The sequence below is a fragment of the Haemorhous mexicanus genome, chromosome 3 (assembly GCF_027477595.1).
Source record: "Haemorhous mexicanus isolate bHaeMex1 chromosome 3, bHaeMex1.pri, whole genome shotgun sequence".
NCBI lineage: Eukaryota > Metazoa > Chordata > Aves > Passeriformes > Fringillidae > Haemorhous > Haemorhous mexicanus.
Genome location: NC_082343.1, coordinates 34,065,185 through 34,083,152, shown reverse-complemented (window position 1 = coordinate 34,083,152; position 17,968 = coordinate 34,065,185). Strand labels below are relative to the sequence as shown.

At 43.7% G+C, this 17,968-nt stretch overlaps 2 protein-coding genes across 6 annotated transcripts in view; one reads left to right on the top strand and one right to left on the bottom strand.

The window, feature by feature from the left end:
• The window catches only part of MAP3K4 (mitogen-activated protein kinase kinase kinase 4), a 63,307-nt gene extending 56,767 nt beyond the window's left edge, over nucleotides 1-6,540 (top strand). For all 4 annotated transcript variants that reach the window (XM_059841273.1, XM_059841274.1, XM_059841275.1 and 1 more), the window contains 4 exons: nucleotides 3,942-4,064; nucleotides 4,601-4,707; nucleotides 4,916-5,095; nucleotides 6,007-6,540. In XM_059841273.1, the coding sequence (XP_059697256.1) occupies nucleotides 3,942-4,064; nucleotides 4,601-4,707; nucleotides 4,916-5,095; nucleotides 6,007-6,027 (431 nt within the window). In that variant the 3' untranslated portion in view covers nucleotides 6,028-6,540. The remainder of the gene's footprint in view (nucleotides 1-3,941; nucleotides 4,065-4,600; nucleotides 4,708-4,915; nucleotides 5,096-6,006) is intronic.
• Nucleotides 6,541-7,678: 1,138 nt separating this feature from the next.
• AGPAT4 (1-acylglycerol-3-phosphate O-acyltransferase 4) overlaps nucleotides 7,679-17,968 on the bottom strand; it is a 73,761-nt gene continuing 63,471 nt past the window's right edge. For both annotated transcript variants that reach the window (XM_059841271.1, XM_059841272.1), the window contains 2 exons: nucleotides 16,811-17,009; nucleotides 7,679-10,354 (listed from right to left, as the gene is read on the bottom strand). In XM_059841271.1, coding sequence (XP_059697254.1) covers nucleotides 10,263-10,354; nucleotides 16,811-17,009 — 291 coding nt within the window. In that variant the 3' untranslated portion in view covers nucleotides 7,679-10,262. The remainder of the gene's footprint in view (nucleotides 10,355-16,810; nucleotides 17,010-17,968) is intronic.

Below are 17,968 nucleotides of genomic sequence, written 5' to 3'. Positions count from 1 at the left end.
GCAAATCCATCTTGCAGCCTTTCCTGGTACATTGGGTGCACCAGCCCTCTGAACATCTTGACCCCACTGTCCTGGGTTTGCTCTAGTGTGTCATTGTTTCTCTTGTGCTGGAGAGCCTAAAAACAAGACACAGCACTCAAGGTGTGATCTCAAAAGTGCTGAATTGAGAGGAATTAATGAGGCCATGCCTGGTAGATTCCCTTCAGGAGAGAAGGGCGTGTTCTTGAAGACTTCTTGGATGAATATAGAAAATGAAAGGATTGTATCGGCAGTTTTAGTAAATCAGAAACCCTGAATGAGATGCTCTATACAAAAAAGTCTTCATCAAACTGCTACTTGTAATATTGTCTTCTTGTAACCTTGTTGTTAGCTCAAAACCTTGTGAAGTTCAAAACTTCTGCTATCCTGCCTTCTTGATGAACACAAAGGAAGGAATGTCATTCAACAAGAGCTGGAAAACTGCAACAGGAGACTGTGGGCATGGGTCGTGCTCTCTAAGAGACTGAGAAAAAGAGTATGCAGAAGCTGATTTTCTCATGCAAGGGTAGCATTTGGCCTGCTTGTTTCTTGAATGAGTTTGGCTGCTGCACTGCTTAAGCAGTGGCTGTGGAGTGTCTGAGCTGCCTCTTTTTCTGGAATTACAGCACAGCCTTTAGTGGGCCTTTTTGTACTGCTCCATGGACTCACAGGATTTCCACCAAAACCTTTGGAGTATCATGCTAGTGCAATTTTCACTGTTCTTACTATGGGGCTGATTTGGCAGAGGTACAGGGCATGAAAGTTGAGTTTAAATACTTTAGGTTTTGGCTGCTGTAGGAGGAGTGTGGCTTTTGACACTGTCTCTTCACAGCATGCCCAGGAGGAGCTGTGGTATAACAGCAGGAGGGCTGTGCACAGCTGGGCAACTTCCTGCCAAGTGCGTCCAGTGATGGTGCTTCAGACAGTGCATGTGTAAAGGGGAGAGAAGGAACAGATGGGAGCAGTCTGTTTCTGCCATTTTACTCATGGTCTTTGGTTTTATTTTGCCTATTAACCATGTGGATGTGTAGGATCCGTTCCATTCCCAGCAGTGTTAACTGTCAAGGGTAAAAAAGCATCGGGTGTCTTCAAAGTACTGACCTCTTGTCTGCTCTTCTTACACGGGTCCTGCTGCATCTGTGCCAGTTTCATTTTAAAGACTCCCCCTACAGTCTGGCCTTGGTTTCTGAACAAGCAGTTTACAAAACAGGCTCCAGTGATACCACTGCAATGGAAGCTGACAGAAAGTGTCTGCAACATGAGTCTTCAAGTGCTGTCTCTGGCTTCTTGCTGAAACTTTGGTTCAGTGCTTTTTTCCATTTGACAGTTCCAAGGGCTTTCAGGAAAAGGGCTCACAGGAGCTTTCATGGCAATACTTAGGCTAAATTGTCATTAGTTTTTATTAAAAGGTATAAAGTCTAGTTTGCAAGGCCTTGCTTGGAAGAAGGTTTTGAACCGTGATAAACTATTCCAGTAGCCTAAATTCTGTCAGAAGAGAGATTGTTGCACTTCAGCACTGCCAGGCTCCATCCACAGTAGTAGTTGGAAACGTCTGTGAAATTCTCATGTTGCTTTCTTGAGGAATGGAAACATAGGTTTCCAGAACATCCTTGGAAAAGCGTTTGCTAGTGAGGACTGTTTTTCCTAAGCTCTTCTTTTAGGCTAAGTGCACCTACTTTCTATCTGACAAGCAACTGCTTGAAAACATTGGAAAAGCAGTTGACAGTTCAAAGGAAGACGCTGTCACTCAAGCAGCCTTGTCTCATCAAGCAGCCTTCTTGCACTGCTTTGTGTCTTTCTGGATCTTTCATTCAAGGAGCTGAGGGATGGTCTACCCAACTCCAGCTGTGATTGCAGGGTGACTCTGAACATAGGTCTCACTGATGGCAAACTGCAGAATCCAGTGAAGGAATTCTGGAGGATGTGCAAACATGTGAATGCCAGAAGCGGAAAACCATTGCACACAATGTAGAGACGAGTTGTATTCCCTGAACGTTAATTCTTTCAGGACTTGTAAAAGTCTACAGTAACTAAAGATTGGAATTTACTTCTGTTAATGATTTTGCTCACCCATCAATTGCAGTTCTATGTAACACCTCTTGGACTAAATAGTTACCAGCTATTGTCAGAACAGCCAGTCCTTTGAGAAACGGGAAGGGTTTTGGCATCATTGACCTGCACTGCCTTTTTTTGACTTGAGCTCTTTAAGGATTCTTTGTATTCTTTATGAATATCTTGGGGATGCCCAACCAAGTGAATGGGAAAAGGCTATTAACTAAGACTAACACATAGGAGGAGCAGCCAAGAATTTCTGTACTGCTCAAGGTGGAACAAAAGTGAGAAACTTTGGATGGTTCTATTGAGATGAGCCATTTTTGAATGAAACTTTTGCATGACATGGGAAGAGGCTATGTGTAGTGAAATCCCCACTGTCTGCCTACTCCTAGAGTAGGTGAGCAGTTTGTTTTGTGCATACTATCCATCTTTCCTCAAGAAAGACCACAGCTGAAGCTCTATTTCTGCCAGGTGATACTTTCAACCTACTTATGCTTTCATTGTGATACTTACAGAGTCCAGAATGTGACCTGATAGAAGGAGCTCCTTCTGCTCTACCTGTTTTCTGTTGTTGTCAAAGCGAGTATTTTGCCAGGATGTTGAATGAAGAAAACCACAGGTTGTCAGAAACACTTGGTTTATTTTGTATTGTTCTGTTGAGCAACTGACTTGAAGCCACTTGCAGATTCCCCTTGGAGATTTTTAACTATGCTAGGGAAGTTTGTTCTAGTGTAAGCTGCCAGTATAGCAAGTTATTTTAATGGTAGTCCTCCTCCAAAAATTAGTCTGGAAGTAAAGTGCAACAGGAGTAGGCACTTGGTAGTATAAGTAATAAAATGCTCTAAACTCTGTTTTGTAAGTCAGCTGTGACCATAGAGTCAGTAAGGTTGTAAAAGACCTCCAAAATTGAGTCCAACCTTGGACAGACCACCACTATGTCAGACAACTAAACTGTGGCACTGAGTGCCATGCCCAGTTGTATCTTGAACACTTCTAGGGATGGTGACTCCACCACCTCCCTGGGCAGCCTGTTTCAATGCCTGAACACTCTTTCAGTAAAGAAATTCCTCCTGATGTCCAACTTGAACCTCCCCTGGTGCAGCTTGAGGCCATTTGCTCTTATCCTGTCCCTGGTTGCCTGGTAGGAGGGGCAGACCCCCACCTGGCTACACCCTCCTTTCAGGCGGTTGTAGGGAGTGATAAGGTCACCCCTGAGCCTGCTCTTATCCAGGCTAAACACTCCCAGCTCCCTCAGCCTCTCCTCACAGGACTTCTGCTCCACCCTTCATCTGCTCTGTTGCCCTTCTCTGGACACGCTCCAGCACTTCAATGTCCTCCTTGTAGTGAGGGTCCCAGAGCTGGACACAGAACTTGAGGTGCAGCCTCACCAGAGCTGAGCACAGGGGGATGATCCCTTCCCTCGTCCTGCTGGCCACACTGTTTTTATTGGCAAGTGTGATATCATCTGTCTTGACTCAGAAGAACTGAAGAGATACTAGTGGGAGGGACACAGCAATGGCCTCTGCCAGGGAGCTTCTTCTGAGTTTAGTGCTCACAAGAAGCACTGGAACTCCTTCAGGAGTCGTTTCTTGTAACGAGCTTGTATGGAAAGCTGTTTAATGTGCCTGCCATACTGCTTTTTTTTGGTTTTTTTTTTGTTTGAACACTTGTCCACTTCCAGTACACTTCATGTTAGCACAAACCCACCAGAACGTCTTTAATGCTGTCATATTCCACACTTAATTCACAGGTAAAGATCTAAATGTGAATTCAGCTATTATCCATTGCAACTTCCAAGGCTATATTGAAAAGCCCTCAATTCAGCTCTGGTTTAAACAAGTGTGTCCGTGTTTCCTTATGTTTTTTAGGAGCCAACATCTTTCTTACCTCATCTGGACTGATTAAACTAGGAGACTTCGGCTGCTCAGTGAAGCTGAAGAACAATACCCAGACAATGCCTGGAGAAGTGAACAGTACCTTGGGGACTGCAGGTGAGGAAGCTTGTGCTAGGCAGGTACTTGTCTAGTTTCCATAAAGGAAGGTACCTCTGCCAGAAGTCTGGAGTAAAACCATGTGTTTCAGGGAAACTTGATTTTACCTTAGCTAGTTTTGTGCTTTACATCCAGAAGCCAAAACAGTAAGTGAATGATACAATGTGAGAGTTAAAATTGTGTTTGTCTGTAACTATAGAGATGCTGGAGCATGTGTTTTCTGGGGTTGTATTTTTCTCTGCAGCCTTACTGAAACAGTACTCTTCCCTAAACAGCTGGGTAATAGATTTTCAGAAAATGTCACTGACAGCATGTACAGTAACAGCATTATCAGTATCACTTTTCAAACTGAAAGACAGTTGTGCTGAAGATGTGTCAAAGAAAAAGAAACCAGCAAATAGCAAAACTTAGCAGGAAAACCTGAGTAGTAACTCAGTGGGTATTTAAAAAAGCATTCTGTTTACCCAGTCAGTCACTTGATGTATACTGTTCCTTCTGCTGTATGGACTGATGGACTCCTTTGTGTTGTTTCAAAGCATACATGGCTCCAGAAGTAATCACTAGAGCTAAAGGAGAAGGGCATGGACGTGCAGCAGACATCTGGAGCCTGGGCTGTGTTGTCATAGAGATGGTCACGGGCAAGGTAGGGATGTTTCACGTACTGATGAAAAGCAAACTGTTCTCAGCAGTTTTTCTGCAAATTCTGGTCCCACTCTCAGCAGTTTGTCACACTCATGTCTACAAATACTGGGATGGTTTTTCATTTTCTGGAGCACAGAAATACATGCTCTAGTGTGGGTAACAAGTTACTCATTATAGCTTGCACTTAGCAATGCTGTCACCTGTTGCAGAGGCCTTGGCATGAATATGAGCACAACTTCCAGATCATGTATAAAGTGGGGATGGGTCATAAACCTCCTATTCCTGACAAAGTGAGCCCAGAAGGGAAAGACTTCCTTTGCCACTGCCTGGAAAGTGACCCAAAGATGAGGTGGACGGCCAGCCAGCTTCTCGATCATCCTTTTGTCAAGGTTTGTCTGATGACTTGGGCTACAAAACTGCAGATGGGAATGGGGAACAGCTTTTAGTCAGCTTCTTTGTTCTCAGTGATGCCACAGAGGTTGGTACCATGGTGAGGGGCTGCTAGCAAATTGATGCTGTCCAGGAGAAATGGATTGGCAGCTTTCCAGAAGCACATGTGCTGTCTTCAGCAAGCATGTGACTATAGAATGTGGTGTGCACCATGTAATAAACTTTCACTGCTGTTTTGAAATGCATTATCTTTTTGTTAAAAAGACAAGTCAGGCTCCAGTTCAGTGGTAGCTAATAGGATCTGAAGGGCTTTGCAGCAAAAACTTCAGCAAGTACAAATGCATGGGTTTTTAGACATAAGGGCTGCTCCATAAAAAGTGAAACCACACACAAAAAGTCTCCCATTCTTCTGTGCAAAGAACTGATTTTCTTTTAAATTCATACTTGAAGTTAAGATCATACTGAATGTTTTATCTGGCAGCTGCTGTAATAGTCTGCAGTTTTTGCATGAACTGTGGTGTGAGGCTTTCCTTAAAACAGGCAAATATTCACAGCTACAAATTGAGCTGTATTAGTAACTTCTTTTTTGAAGAAGTAGGATCACTTTCCAGCATAAAGTTGATCACGTTGGTGTTCTGATTCAGTTGCATCATCACCCATCTCTCATCAGGGCAGCTGTAGCAGATCCCGTCCATCAGAGGTGGGCACTGCTGTAGGCACCTAAAGGATGCATGGTAACAGTGGTAATGTCAGTACTCCCATACAAACACATGTAATGCATTACTGTGGAACAAGGGAGAAAAGAAAACCTTCAAGGTGAAGGTGCTAAAGAAATGAATCCATTATCATCCTGCTGCAGAAGGGAGATGGCTGAGATGGCTGAAGTAATTGCCTTTTGCTTCCTTCACAGGTTTGCACAGACGAAGAATGAAGTTACTCAATATCTGGCTATTCTGACAAGATTTGAATCACTACTGTATGTAATATTTACATAAAGACTGTGCTGACAAACAGTGTAAAAGTTGACCTTAAGAAGACTGCACAAGTGACAGTGTCACTTCCTCTGCTGCTCCTGTACATTTTACTTGGCACATGTTGCTCACGTGACGTGTCTGCAAGTTGGAAGAAGCTGCATGTTTCAGTGAAAGTGCCATTACTACTGTATATGGACCATACCCTTTTTGTTCCTTCTCCTGTTTCTCATTTGACTGAGAACTTGTATTGTTAATATGTAGTATTTTTGAACTCTCTAGGTTCAGAAAAATGCTGTAGTGTTATCAGGCGTTATGGACCTTGTTTTTTAATCTGTTTGAGTGCACTGACTGTGAACTTTTACTGGGGTTTTTGTTTATTTGTTTTTGGCTTCGGATTTGTTATGCACAAGGCTGATTAATGAAATTAAAAAAAAAAAAAGGTTTTTCTCAATAAATGGTTTATTTTAGGAGATGCTGGTGAAGGGTTTTTCTTCCAAAAGTAAATGTGGGACTGTGCCACATTTTAAACTTTTTTACAACATTGGGATGAGACTGCTAAGCTGACCTAACTGGAATAAGCTGCTCTTGTATTGCAATAGTCAGTGTTTGTCAAGTTTCAAGATGTGTACTGTGAGATGTTTCTTACACAAGAGGTAAGAGAAGTAAGGTTCCCCCTTTCATCACCTTCTGAGAAGAGAGGGTGATGGGTAATTCCTGACACTGCCTTTTACCTAAGGGATACCTTCCTTCTTGGATGTATGCACTGTGAACAGGGAGTGCTCTGCATGACATTTTTGTCTTCTAGAAGAGAACTGTACAAGCTGATTCTTGTGTTCTGTTTGGCAAAACCAAGAATCTACTGTTACCTTTTGAAAACTGACTTCTGATCCTGGCCTTTCATTTCCCCACCACACCTCAGTTGTCATCAGCCTCAGAAAAGGAAGAGAGATTAGAAGTGGTTAGCAATTGGAAGAAATAGCTTGCAATGCATGATCTAGTTGATTTTTTTACTTGCTATTACAAACAGGTGACTTAAAACTGTTACTTGTAAATATTAGTGCAAGTTTACATATTTCTTTTACAGCTTCTGACTTAATACAAGTAATTTAAAACTTGCTTTTAATACTTAGTTTTATATTCTAGTGTCTTTATCTCTCATCTTAATCCACAAATTCTTGATTAGTCACAGGTGTGGAGTGTTGTCAAGGAGGTACAACAAAATCTGACATTTCTACCTAGGAAAGTATGTGCCTTGCTGTGCATGTCACCTGTGCAGGTATTTATGCTCTCAAAAAATATAATGCTAAATTTAAACAAAGACTTCCCCTTCTTTTCACTGCTCTACTTTCAGCTGTGTGATAGGAGGTATGTTGTCGTCCTCAGTAAAGGACTATGTGAGTACCTGAGGTAAAAGTGTCCCCCCAGCTTTCTGTGTGCTTCACTTTGCAGTGTAACAGAAGTATGAGTGAGTTGTGTCCTCACTTGCCTTGTTTCAGCTGCCCTTGAACACAGACAGGAAGAGTGGACAGTTTTTAGGAGTCAGGATAAAGGTGACAAACTCTTACCAGTTTGTTCTTGTCAATCAAAAGAAAACTCATTCACTGTATATTAGCTTTTTATACTTTTATTTTTGTATAAACAAACATTAAGACTAATTTTGTTAAGGCAGTTGTAGAACATACAGTTGCTTGTGGGGATGAGGGGCAAACACTGCTTCCTAATAACCTATTATGTCATTCTTTTAATACAGTGAACTGAAGAAGTTTAACTTTGGCAAGGATAATTATGCTTTCTCTGTCTGTCAGTGAGTGCTGGAAGGGCCTCAGTGCTGTGCCAGGACTTGCCCAAGTGCTTAGGAGGATGGATCCAAGAGTGGCATGTTTGGCCCTCAGCTTATTTTAAGGGTCAGTCCCAGGGAAATGGGTATGAAATAATCTCATCACTCTTTCAGAAGTATTTGCTTGGTTGGTGCTTTCCTCTGGGAGAAGGGCACTGCACGCAGTTGGAGGGGAAAGGACTAAGATTCATAAGGAATGCCAAATGTCTTCCTTACTGCATGTTAAATCCGTGGCTCTCAGGAAGGCAGAACAGCCTCTGTCACTCCAGGAGTATGTGCTTGCTGCTCAGAACTGCTCACCTACCACCCAGAGAAAAGGCCACTGGGCCTGCCAGGTAATGTTCACAGTAAAATGCTACCCTGGAGAGGCCTTTCCCTTCTCTCCTCCCACCCATTTTCCAGCTCTTGTGTACAGTAACTTCAAGTCTGGCTTGTTAATGTGCCTGATCATTACTACAGGATGCAATACTCAGTTTTTCACTGTTAAGAGTGTTACAGCAAATAGAGTGCAGGGCATGTGCTTTATTAAACAGCTTTGTGAACATTACAGTATTTTCTACTCTTGGGCTCTAAAAACATCTGAGCCCATGTTTCTGTTCATGACATTGAACAACCTGTTCCTGAAAGCTTCAGAACATAGGGAGTGCATGTGTACACAAGATGTGTGTGGCAAAAAGCCTCCCGAAGCAGTCTCATACTGCCTTATGCTTTCGTTCATGTTGAAAATGCTACTGCCTCCACTATCCCTAAACTCCACTTATTGCTCCATGCTAAAAGCACTACTTCACCTGCTTTTTAGGTTCTGCATATTAAAAAGGTGAGGTTCTAGATTGTCTGATGTACTGAACAGCAAATACATATTTCATGGAATAATTAGTATTCTTGTATTAGCCTGTTTCTTCTGGCCTCAGTTTTATTATATGAAAAGAGCCATGTTTTTATACCAGCTGCTAGAGAGACTACTCACTCTCTTCACTAAAGACTGTCTGGTTTAGCTCTATGCTGAGTGAGTATGGACTGTCTTTGAAAGTGTCAATCACAACCTCCACTGCTCAGTGTCAGGATCTGTAGACTTTAAAAAATTGGGATTTTTTTCCCAATCATATTTGCTGTTAGTTAATGTCCCCTCCTTTCCTTTTATTTTTTCCTGCTTTAAACAAGTTATTTATAGTAGCTTGCAGATCCTTAACTCTGGAAGTTTAAAAACAGGAGGCAGTTCTGAGACCAGTAGCAGGAATGTCAGAACAACCCTTCTTCCTCAGAGCTTGGTTCTAGTTATGTTTAGTTCAGAAGGGTGTCAAATCAAGACAGACATTCAAAGAATCAGCCATACCCACTGTCCTAGGTCTCTCTCCTAATTCCCCCTCTTCCCCAGAAGAAAATAATTTACTATTACTTCAGGCTGACTGTTATGAGGCACCAAGTAAACTAATTTATCAGAAAAGACAGACAAGCAGGTTAATTAGGATCACAACAGTATGGGTATGGGACATACTTTGTAATGCACACTTCGCATTATTTCACTACACCATGCCCAGTTATTTTGTTTCCAAAATTGTTAGGATGGCCTGGAATTTTAAGTAACATTTAAAGCCAAAAGGAATTTTACTACTTCAAGTTTTCCAGACTAAAAATGACATTTACTCTGAAGAATTAGAGGTTTCAGCTATCCCTCGGATGTATGGCCTGGGGAAAGAGAGGGCAGTGGGTAACTCAGCTCTGCTCAGGCCACAAGGCCAAATTCTGATGCAGGTTCTGCTACTGCCAGGCTCAGATGTCTGGACGTCCAGGCAGGGTCTGGCTGAAGTTCTGAAGGGCCCATGTGGTGCACACTGTGGGGACAGGTTCTGGATGTACAAAAACTCTACTGTAGTTCTGCCAGCTCAGCAGAGCTGCTTCAGTCCAACACTGCTATAACCAAGCACAGCATCCTGCTGTACTGTGTTTAAACACTGACAGATTATGGTTGTTAAACTGTGTGAGCTACACAACTATCAAGTTTAATCATCTTGTAACAATCTTCTGACATTAAAGCTTGCACCTCTGGTTAGTTTCCAGGTAGAGTCTCTTCATACAAGCACGCTGGAATATCTCTTTTTCCTTCAAAACTTAAGACACTTCATAGGAAAACAAACCAACCACACATGTGCAAACCTGTTGCTGAGGGTATAAGAAGGAGTGCATCCTTCCAGCGTGTCATCCAGCCCAAACCCCAGAGAAAAACAACAGGAGCACAAATTCAGATATGCACGGCAATTACTCATCCTCTGATCTCACTTGAAGGACCGTGATATGCACTTAAGAGTTTTCAGCAGTTGCATTGTTCCCTTTGGATTGAAGCAGTCTCTGAAGGTGCTACTTTTGTTTCTGCTTGTTGTCATTGTTGCCATAGGTGGAGCCCTTGTTAATTTCCGTAACCCCGATCATCCATCTGACACCAACAGAAGCTGCAAAACAAACACAGTTAAAGCTGCTTGAGGCACAGCCTGAAGATCTGGACTGGTGTAGCAGCATGAAAGAGACCTAGCATGAAAAGTGCATTTGATGCTCCCACACCTCCACGTCAACTTATCTGCCTGTGGCATCTCATGAAGGAAGAGCCTCAGGCTGGACACAACCCCTCCCATCAGCGGGGAAGAGGCTACAAGGAACCAGGATGGGTGTGAGAGGCACAGGCATGCACAGCCGGGAATTCCGGCTTTCAACAGCCCCCTGTCTGAAAGAGGACAAACAAGTGCAAGGGAACTTCAGATCTTGATAAATAAAAAAATGTTAGTTGTGGTATTTGTTAATGGTAGCTCATGAAAAAGCCCATTACAAGAAAGCAGGTTAATTTAAAAGACTTTTAGAGATGATTCAGTAATTATTCAACATGTGCAAGGATTCTTTTATTTATCTGTAGCACTTAATGTGACTAAATTGAATGCAGCTTAACCTAAACTCCTTCCCTCACACTTCTGGTTTCTCTGTAAAGGGGCTCAGCTGCCCAAAATCTATTATTCCTCAAGTGTCTGCTACTCAGCTACTGTACACGTTCAGAACTGCCATGCTTCTTTCAGACCTGAACCTATTTGGGAAGTCACAAACATCTCCCCTCTGCTCAGAATGTTTTCCAAAAGGAAGGAACCCAAACCAAACAAACCTAGAAAGCCACAACCCTCCCCTAAGCCTCCAAATCCCACTGTCTCTGACTGATGGTGACAGTAAGGTGAAGTGCTCTAGATGCCTCATTCCCATCAGTCTTCTCTGAGATGACTCTGGACAAATTCTCACCAGCCAAAGGACTCTTTATGGTAAAGTCAGTGCCTGAGATCACCAAGAGAATCCAGAGGTTTCATCCCGCTGCCAGGCATCCCTTGTGAACCGCAGGGCTGATACAGGGCCGTGTCCTGGCATTTGCTGCTCTTCAGGCCCGGAAGGGGAGGGGGCTGGCAAACAGTGCTGCCCTGTGCTCCACCAGCTGCTACTTGGCACAACAGCACGGGCCACAAAGAGCCATCACTACACCCTCCTGCTGTGCAGTCTGACAGTCAATTGGCAGTTTTTAGAGTGCAAGTGGTAACTGGATACCAGGGATGAGCCACACGTGATGTGACAGCGTGGCTGGACATCGGGAAGCTGGTCTGCCTGTGGGGCTGCCCTAAGGTCTTGTGGATGCCAGGAAAGCAGGGCCCTCTCACAGGCAGAACTGTGCAGTGAACAGTCCAGAAAGGGAGCTGGCTCTGAGGGCACTCGCTGTCACTTACACTCCACTGTCAGTCTGTGAATAGAAACACACACCACTGAGACAAGCTAAGGGCTTTGCTCTCATAGACAAGAAAGAAAACCATCTCTGACATTTCACTGGCCATGAGCTGGGGAACACAAGAGAAAGATCCAACATGGAGCCTGCAGTCTGGGAGCATAACATAATAGTAAAGCATGAAATCATTAAGATTTTTAACCACAAGGGATAGAAACAGCATCTGGAGATGGACACAGAGCATAAATAAGAGCAGCTGTTACAGCAGCCACACACCATACTGGGGATTTCATCTAGTTCCAAGAATGCCTGGACACAAAAACAACTAGTTCAGCAGTTCAGATGTCCTTTTTTCTCCTTTGCTCCCTGGCAGAAGCTGCCACTGCCTTCTGTCCCCATGTCACCCTGTAGCCCTCAGCACCCTGGGGAAGGTGGGGTGCAAGGAGAAGAGGACTGCTCATGTTTGCCAAGTGTGTGGAAGCACAGTGGGGAAAGGCTGGGCTGCCTCACTGGTCTGTCCCAGCACTGCCTCCTCACCACAGCTCTCCTGGAGCCTCAGTGCAGTCCTGAGAGAGACCTTCACATTTAAGGATTTATTCACCTCTTGTTTTACATACAACTGTAGTAAGGGAAACTTCAGGCTTTTTGCTTCAAGAAAAGGGAGAAAGGGAGATCAAGCAGTAACTAATCAGCAGTGCCTAACTTCATAGCTGTGAGGGTTTAAGACCACCCTGAGAAGTGCATGAGAGAAGCTACTGGCTGAAGCATCACTGTACTACTCCACAGCAAACTGAGGTAACTGAGCTCCTGCATCTTTGTGCCCACCATTACTCAGATCCAAAAGATGCAGGAGAGGTTGCTGAGGACCTGCTCTGCCTGCTGGAGTGCTGGGGCCTCAAGGAGGGCTGAGCTGACACAGTCAAGGGAGCCAGGAGTGTAATCTTTCTAGGAACACATTTTAGCTCCAAGAAAATCAACACCTCCACATGTAGTATCTCATCCTTCAGCAAAACCTTAGCTCCAAGGATTTCCATCTTTTCTCTTACTACTCAGGATTTTTTTCTCATCTGTTGCCCTGCCTTTATACCACACAGCAAGTGCTATAAGCAGCACAGCAGGCAGGGGCATAAAATTTTCCCACATACAGTTTGCACTTGAGTTATACAGGTTATGCATTGAAACTGATATTTGTACAACTAAAGACTCTATGAATTGTAGACATTTCCATTGAGGGCCTATCCTACGTACTATGAAGGAGAAGAAACAACCAACACACTCACATAAAAAAAAACCCACCCCAAATTCCCCAATTTCTAGGTACCAGCCTGAAGGGCCAGACTATCTGGCAGCTCCACCAGAAGGCAGAATCGACACAAGCATGATACAAGGTCCTGCACATGGTTTGTATCCTGCTGTAAAACTTATTACAACCCTGCTGGCTTGTCCCCTCCTCACCTTCCATTCACCTCAGCCTGGGGGCAGTGCCAGCCTTGCTGCCCAGGTCACACCGTGCTCCAGCCCTGGGCTCCACACCCCGCTCCAGGACACTGTGACAGCCCCGGGGCTGCAGTGTGAGCCCACCCACAGAGCACAGCACACACACTGCAGCTCCCACCCACCCACAGAGCACAGCACACACACTGCAGCTCCCACGGAATCCCAGCTGGTTCATCACTATTGGCACTCTTGCCTAGAACTGACATGGAGCTGCTGGCCCTGTGCCATCAGCCCAGATGCCACCGTGCTTTTAGCATTTAATATGGAATAGCTGCTGCTCCCTTATAAACCCTGTCATCTTTTGCATACATTCCTCTTTTAACTGCTGTTGACAGCTTTACAATAAATTCCTTCTAGAGCAGGAAGGGTCGGTGTCCTCCTCAACACAAGTTATTGAAACATGAAAGGCCACCCAACATTTGGTTCTTTGAAGCCAAATGAGACTGGGGAAGCAGGAGGAGGAGAAAAAAAAGAAGCTGCTGTCAAGTTCAGATACTGACATTTGACAGAGTGCCTATGCTTCAGCACCAAAATATCAGCACCAATTTAAAAATAGTTGTTATGAGCTAAGTACCTAAATCTCTAGCCATGTGTCCTGTGAAACTAAAGCTGGTTTTCGAAACACTTTTGTCCCTCAAACTACTTGAGCATTTATCCTCTGGAGCAGCAACTGCCTTGTATTGATTCAAGCTGTTTCACAAAGGGCTCCCTGTCCCAGAGCAGCAGTAAGGTATGAGCACAGTGTGATGACTTTCGGGAGTATAAACAGCCAAACTGCTGCATAGCAAAGCACGAGGGGACAGCATTTACAGTATAAAGAAATGTCATTTATTTAGGGCTGAAAGAGTTTGAGCTGTACCAAGGAGAGCTGTACATACATGAGTTATTCATTCTTAGACCTCAGAGCTAGGGTCTGAGGGATTACCATCCTTCCACTCCAGCTCAAGTGGAGCATTTTTCTTAAGAGCTCTTTCCACCTGAACAGCCAGTTACTTACAAGCCACTCAGTGTTTTACTGGAGAGCACAGTAAGTAGAAAGTATCCAAAGGAGAAATGACAATCTAGAAACAATGCAGAGGGCACCCAGTTAAAGGACCTCCTAGTTACTCTGCTCTATCACAAAAGGTTTATTTTGTGCTTATCAGCACCTGTATCAGGTACTGAAACCCACCCTTAAAACCAGCAATCTACTACAATGAGCTATTCGGGACTGCAGTGGAGTTCCTGATTCTGGAGCATCAGGTGAGCTGCCAAAGTGCCAGAGGAAAAAACCAAACCACTACCTGTGTGCTTCAGTTATAAACAGTTGAAAAGGTCTGCTAGGAGCAATGGGAAGAGCTGATTTTGTCATGTGATAAATCCCTCCAGTCTGCAGAAAAACCTCCCTTTTACACTCCCACTGTAAAAACAGCAAACACAGTCCTCCCTGCTTTACTATGCACTGGCTGTGCTTGCAGGCTGCTGGAGCCTTCTGGTAGATGCAGTATTGCAGATAACCTGAGAATAAATCCTTTGGATTATCACTGCAGTCAAGAGATGACTCAGAGCAGCCTGCTTATTAACCTTTCCTTGTGGCTAGCAGCAGAAGAAAGATAAGTGGGGAACAAGAAAAGTGGAAAGAAATGAAAAGAAGGTCGTTCTTGCTGTCTATTCTTAGTAGCATCATAGCTTTTTTCCTTTACAGGTTCTTTCTTTCACTTCTTGATAAAGAAAAGATGTGACCTAGGTCACTAATGGTAAGATTGTATTAGGCTTAGGGTGCAGGGTGAGGAGTGTGGTGTCACACAGCTAAATTATAAAGGGCTAAATCCAAAACCATCTCAAATGCTACAATGTCAAGCAGTAAAGCAGTCGGCCCCGAGGTTAAACTCCAGAAACCCTGAATAATGGTGTGAGGCTCCCTGTGGAGGGTACACAAGGCATGAAGCACTTAGAAATGGCACCCAACCAACCAGTCTGCTGAGTGGGGAAACTGAATTAAGAGAAAAATGCTGAAGGAAAGATGAAAAATTCAAACCATTTTGCAGTAGCTACACTTCAGTGCACCATTAGGCCATTGTTCCACAATCCAGCACCAAACACACTATGCCAGCAAATTGCCAGGCAGTAGCACTTACATTGGTGTCACACCTCATCCCACCCTGCTGTTTGCACAGGGCAGGCTGATTCACCTTTCTCTGCAAGTGACAGGGATTTGAACCCATCACCTCCCATTCCTAGCACACCAACCACAGCGTTCCCTCTACACTCCCATCCTCTTCACCAGTTAGAGAAGGGGAAGGGGGCACTGCTTGTGACTTCCAACAAGCAAGGTGGGTGGAAAAAGAGGCTTTTAAGTTGTAGTTGCTGCCCTGAGGAATTCTTACACATTTTACACAAAGCATTTCCAGGGTAACAAGCACAAACAATTTCTCCAGATGAAGACAAAAGCTCAGGATTCCCTTTTTTTCCTCTACCCTGCCCACCTAATGTACCAACATTAGGTACCATAATGTACCAACATTAGGATTAAGCTGGATCTTATCCTTGCTTGTTTTCCTTCCTCTGGCTCAAAGCATCATGAAGGAAATTTCCTGCCTGCACACACACACACACACACACACACACACACACACACACACACACACACAGTTCCTTCTCCAATTACCTCTATATGAAGCATCAACAAGAGCTTAATGCAGCATTTGTTTTGGTGGGCAGTTTCTGAAAAAGAATATTGGGTGCCTACCACATCAAACTCTTCACAGATGGCTACAAAGATGTTAGTTAATCTTTATCTTGATCAATCTAGCTCAAGAGTCAGACTTCTGAGAATGCAAAGAAATATTATGTGCTAGGAACAATTTCCTGAGTAGAGAGCAAAGATTCACTTCTGAGACAAGAAAATGCTCCACATTTTCCTATCTCCTCTGTATTGCTATTCTGGACATGGCTTTTTAAGTCAGCTCTGTATCCAAGTTCTCTCAGTGCCAGGAAGACTATGAAGTTCTGTTTCTTTTTCCAAGGTTGTTTGTAATATACACAGATGTGAAGGTGATGAAATAATGAATACCTATGATGGTCAGAGCAATAACAGACAGTATTTGCTTTAAAAATGTATGTCTTATTCTGGAAGGGAACTTATTCTTGAAACCAGCACTCAATTACAGACACCCAGATATGATGCAGTTTGCTAAACTGACCTGGTTCCTGTTTCCATGAAGAAAACCAAATAAGATCTCCCTCCCTTTCTTTGGGCCAGCTCCATGTTTTGTCTTCCTTCCTTGTCTTAAATATCATACTAGTTGAAATAGGAACCAAGGCAGTTCAGAACTGCCGTAGGAACTGTAGAAATCACCTGTGACAGTCCATGCCCTGTGCTACAAAAATCAGAGTAGATGGCCACAACAGGCTGTGCTTAAATCATGAACTGGTGGATTACCAGTGTATGACATATCAGACTATGATTAGACAAAAGCATTCTCAAAGGAATAATTATCATTGTGCCCTTCTTCTTAAACAGAAACATTTGTATGCAGCTCTTACAAAAAATAGTACAACTATAAAAAAATAAACAAAAAAAGGATCTTGTTAACCTAGTCCAGGCTAGAGTGGACATATTAGATGGGTTGTTACCTACTGGACAGTTACACTCTAAGTGATCTTTTTGTATCAGAAAACTTACCTATTATAATGACAAATGCAAAACTAGCCAGTGTCAGTGATGATCCACTGTTGATCATGTTGATGAGCAGCTGGAACAAAGGATATAGCAGCAATAAGGCCCAGAAAAGCCAGTTCAAAAGTGTCCATGGCCGACGGGGTGGTATTGTCGGCACTGCTGGGTAGGTTCCTGTGCGGTAATATTCTTCCTGGAATGCATCCTAGTAGAACAAAGGAGGGCAACAATTAAATCCCCATCTGCCAACAAAACTAGCCATCCCTGGCTTTGATGTTCCTCCTTCTGGAGGCTTGTAACCACAGGAGAAGATCAAAGACCAGCTGATGGCTGGAAAGCTTGTACTTTGAAGTCAATGAACACAGAGTCAAAAAAAAAAAAAAAAAAAAGGAAAAAAAAAGAAGAAAGGGGGAGCATACACTGATGTGTGAATACCTTCTTTCTCCTACACACAGCAGCCTGAAAAATGTTATATCTGGAAAGTATAGCAGCCTAGGAAAACAGGAGGAATGATGGGATATACATTCCCGCAGCAATGCAGACATCACTGCTGAACCTCCTGCAGGAGCCACAGCCACTGCCCAAGCACTGCAGGTAAGCCAGGGAAGTGTCTGGACTCCATACTCAGCAGCATCCTATTCACCCTTGTTTTCCCCAGCTGCTGCTCTCAAACAGCACCCACAGACCTGCCAGAAAAGGTGACCAGGCATCATTTTGTCCCATGCTCCAAAGAACACCCCCCTTCCTGCCTTTGTCCCATGGATGTAGTCTTCTTCACCTTGTTCCCATGATGCTTGTGGTAGAAGTCTGGGTGCTCAGTCTCCCTAGAGGCAGTGGAATGTGTAAACAGCACAAAATCTCTCACTGGCTTTGAGCAAATGACTGGACCTTTAAGTATAATACAAGGAGGATAATGGGGTGGGGGTTGGTTTTTTTCTGTTTCATAGCATCTGTTTTTTAAAGCACAGGTGACTCTGAATTTAGTACCTTCCTCTATAATCCACATGGGTGAATAGCATTGCCTTTACTGATCTCACCAGCCCAAGATATCAAAAAGTGGGTGGGGGAAAAAACCCCCTCCCTCCTTGTTAAAAGCAAAGATTATTAATCTGCTATCTGTTAATCTGTGTTATCACAAAAAACTGATTCAATAATGAAGTCAGC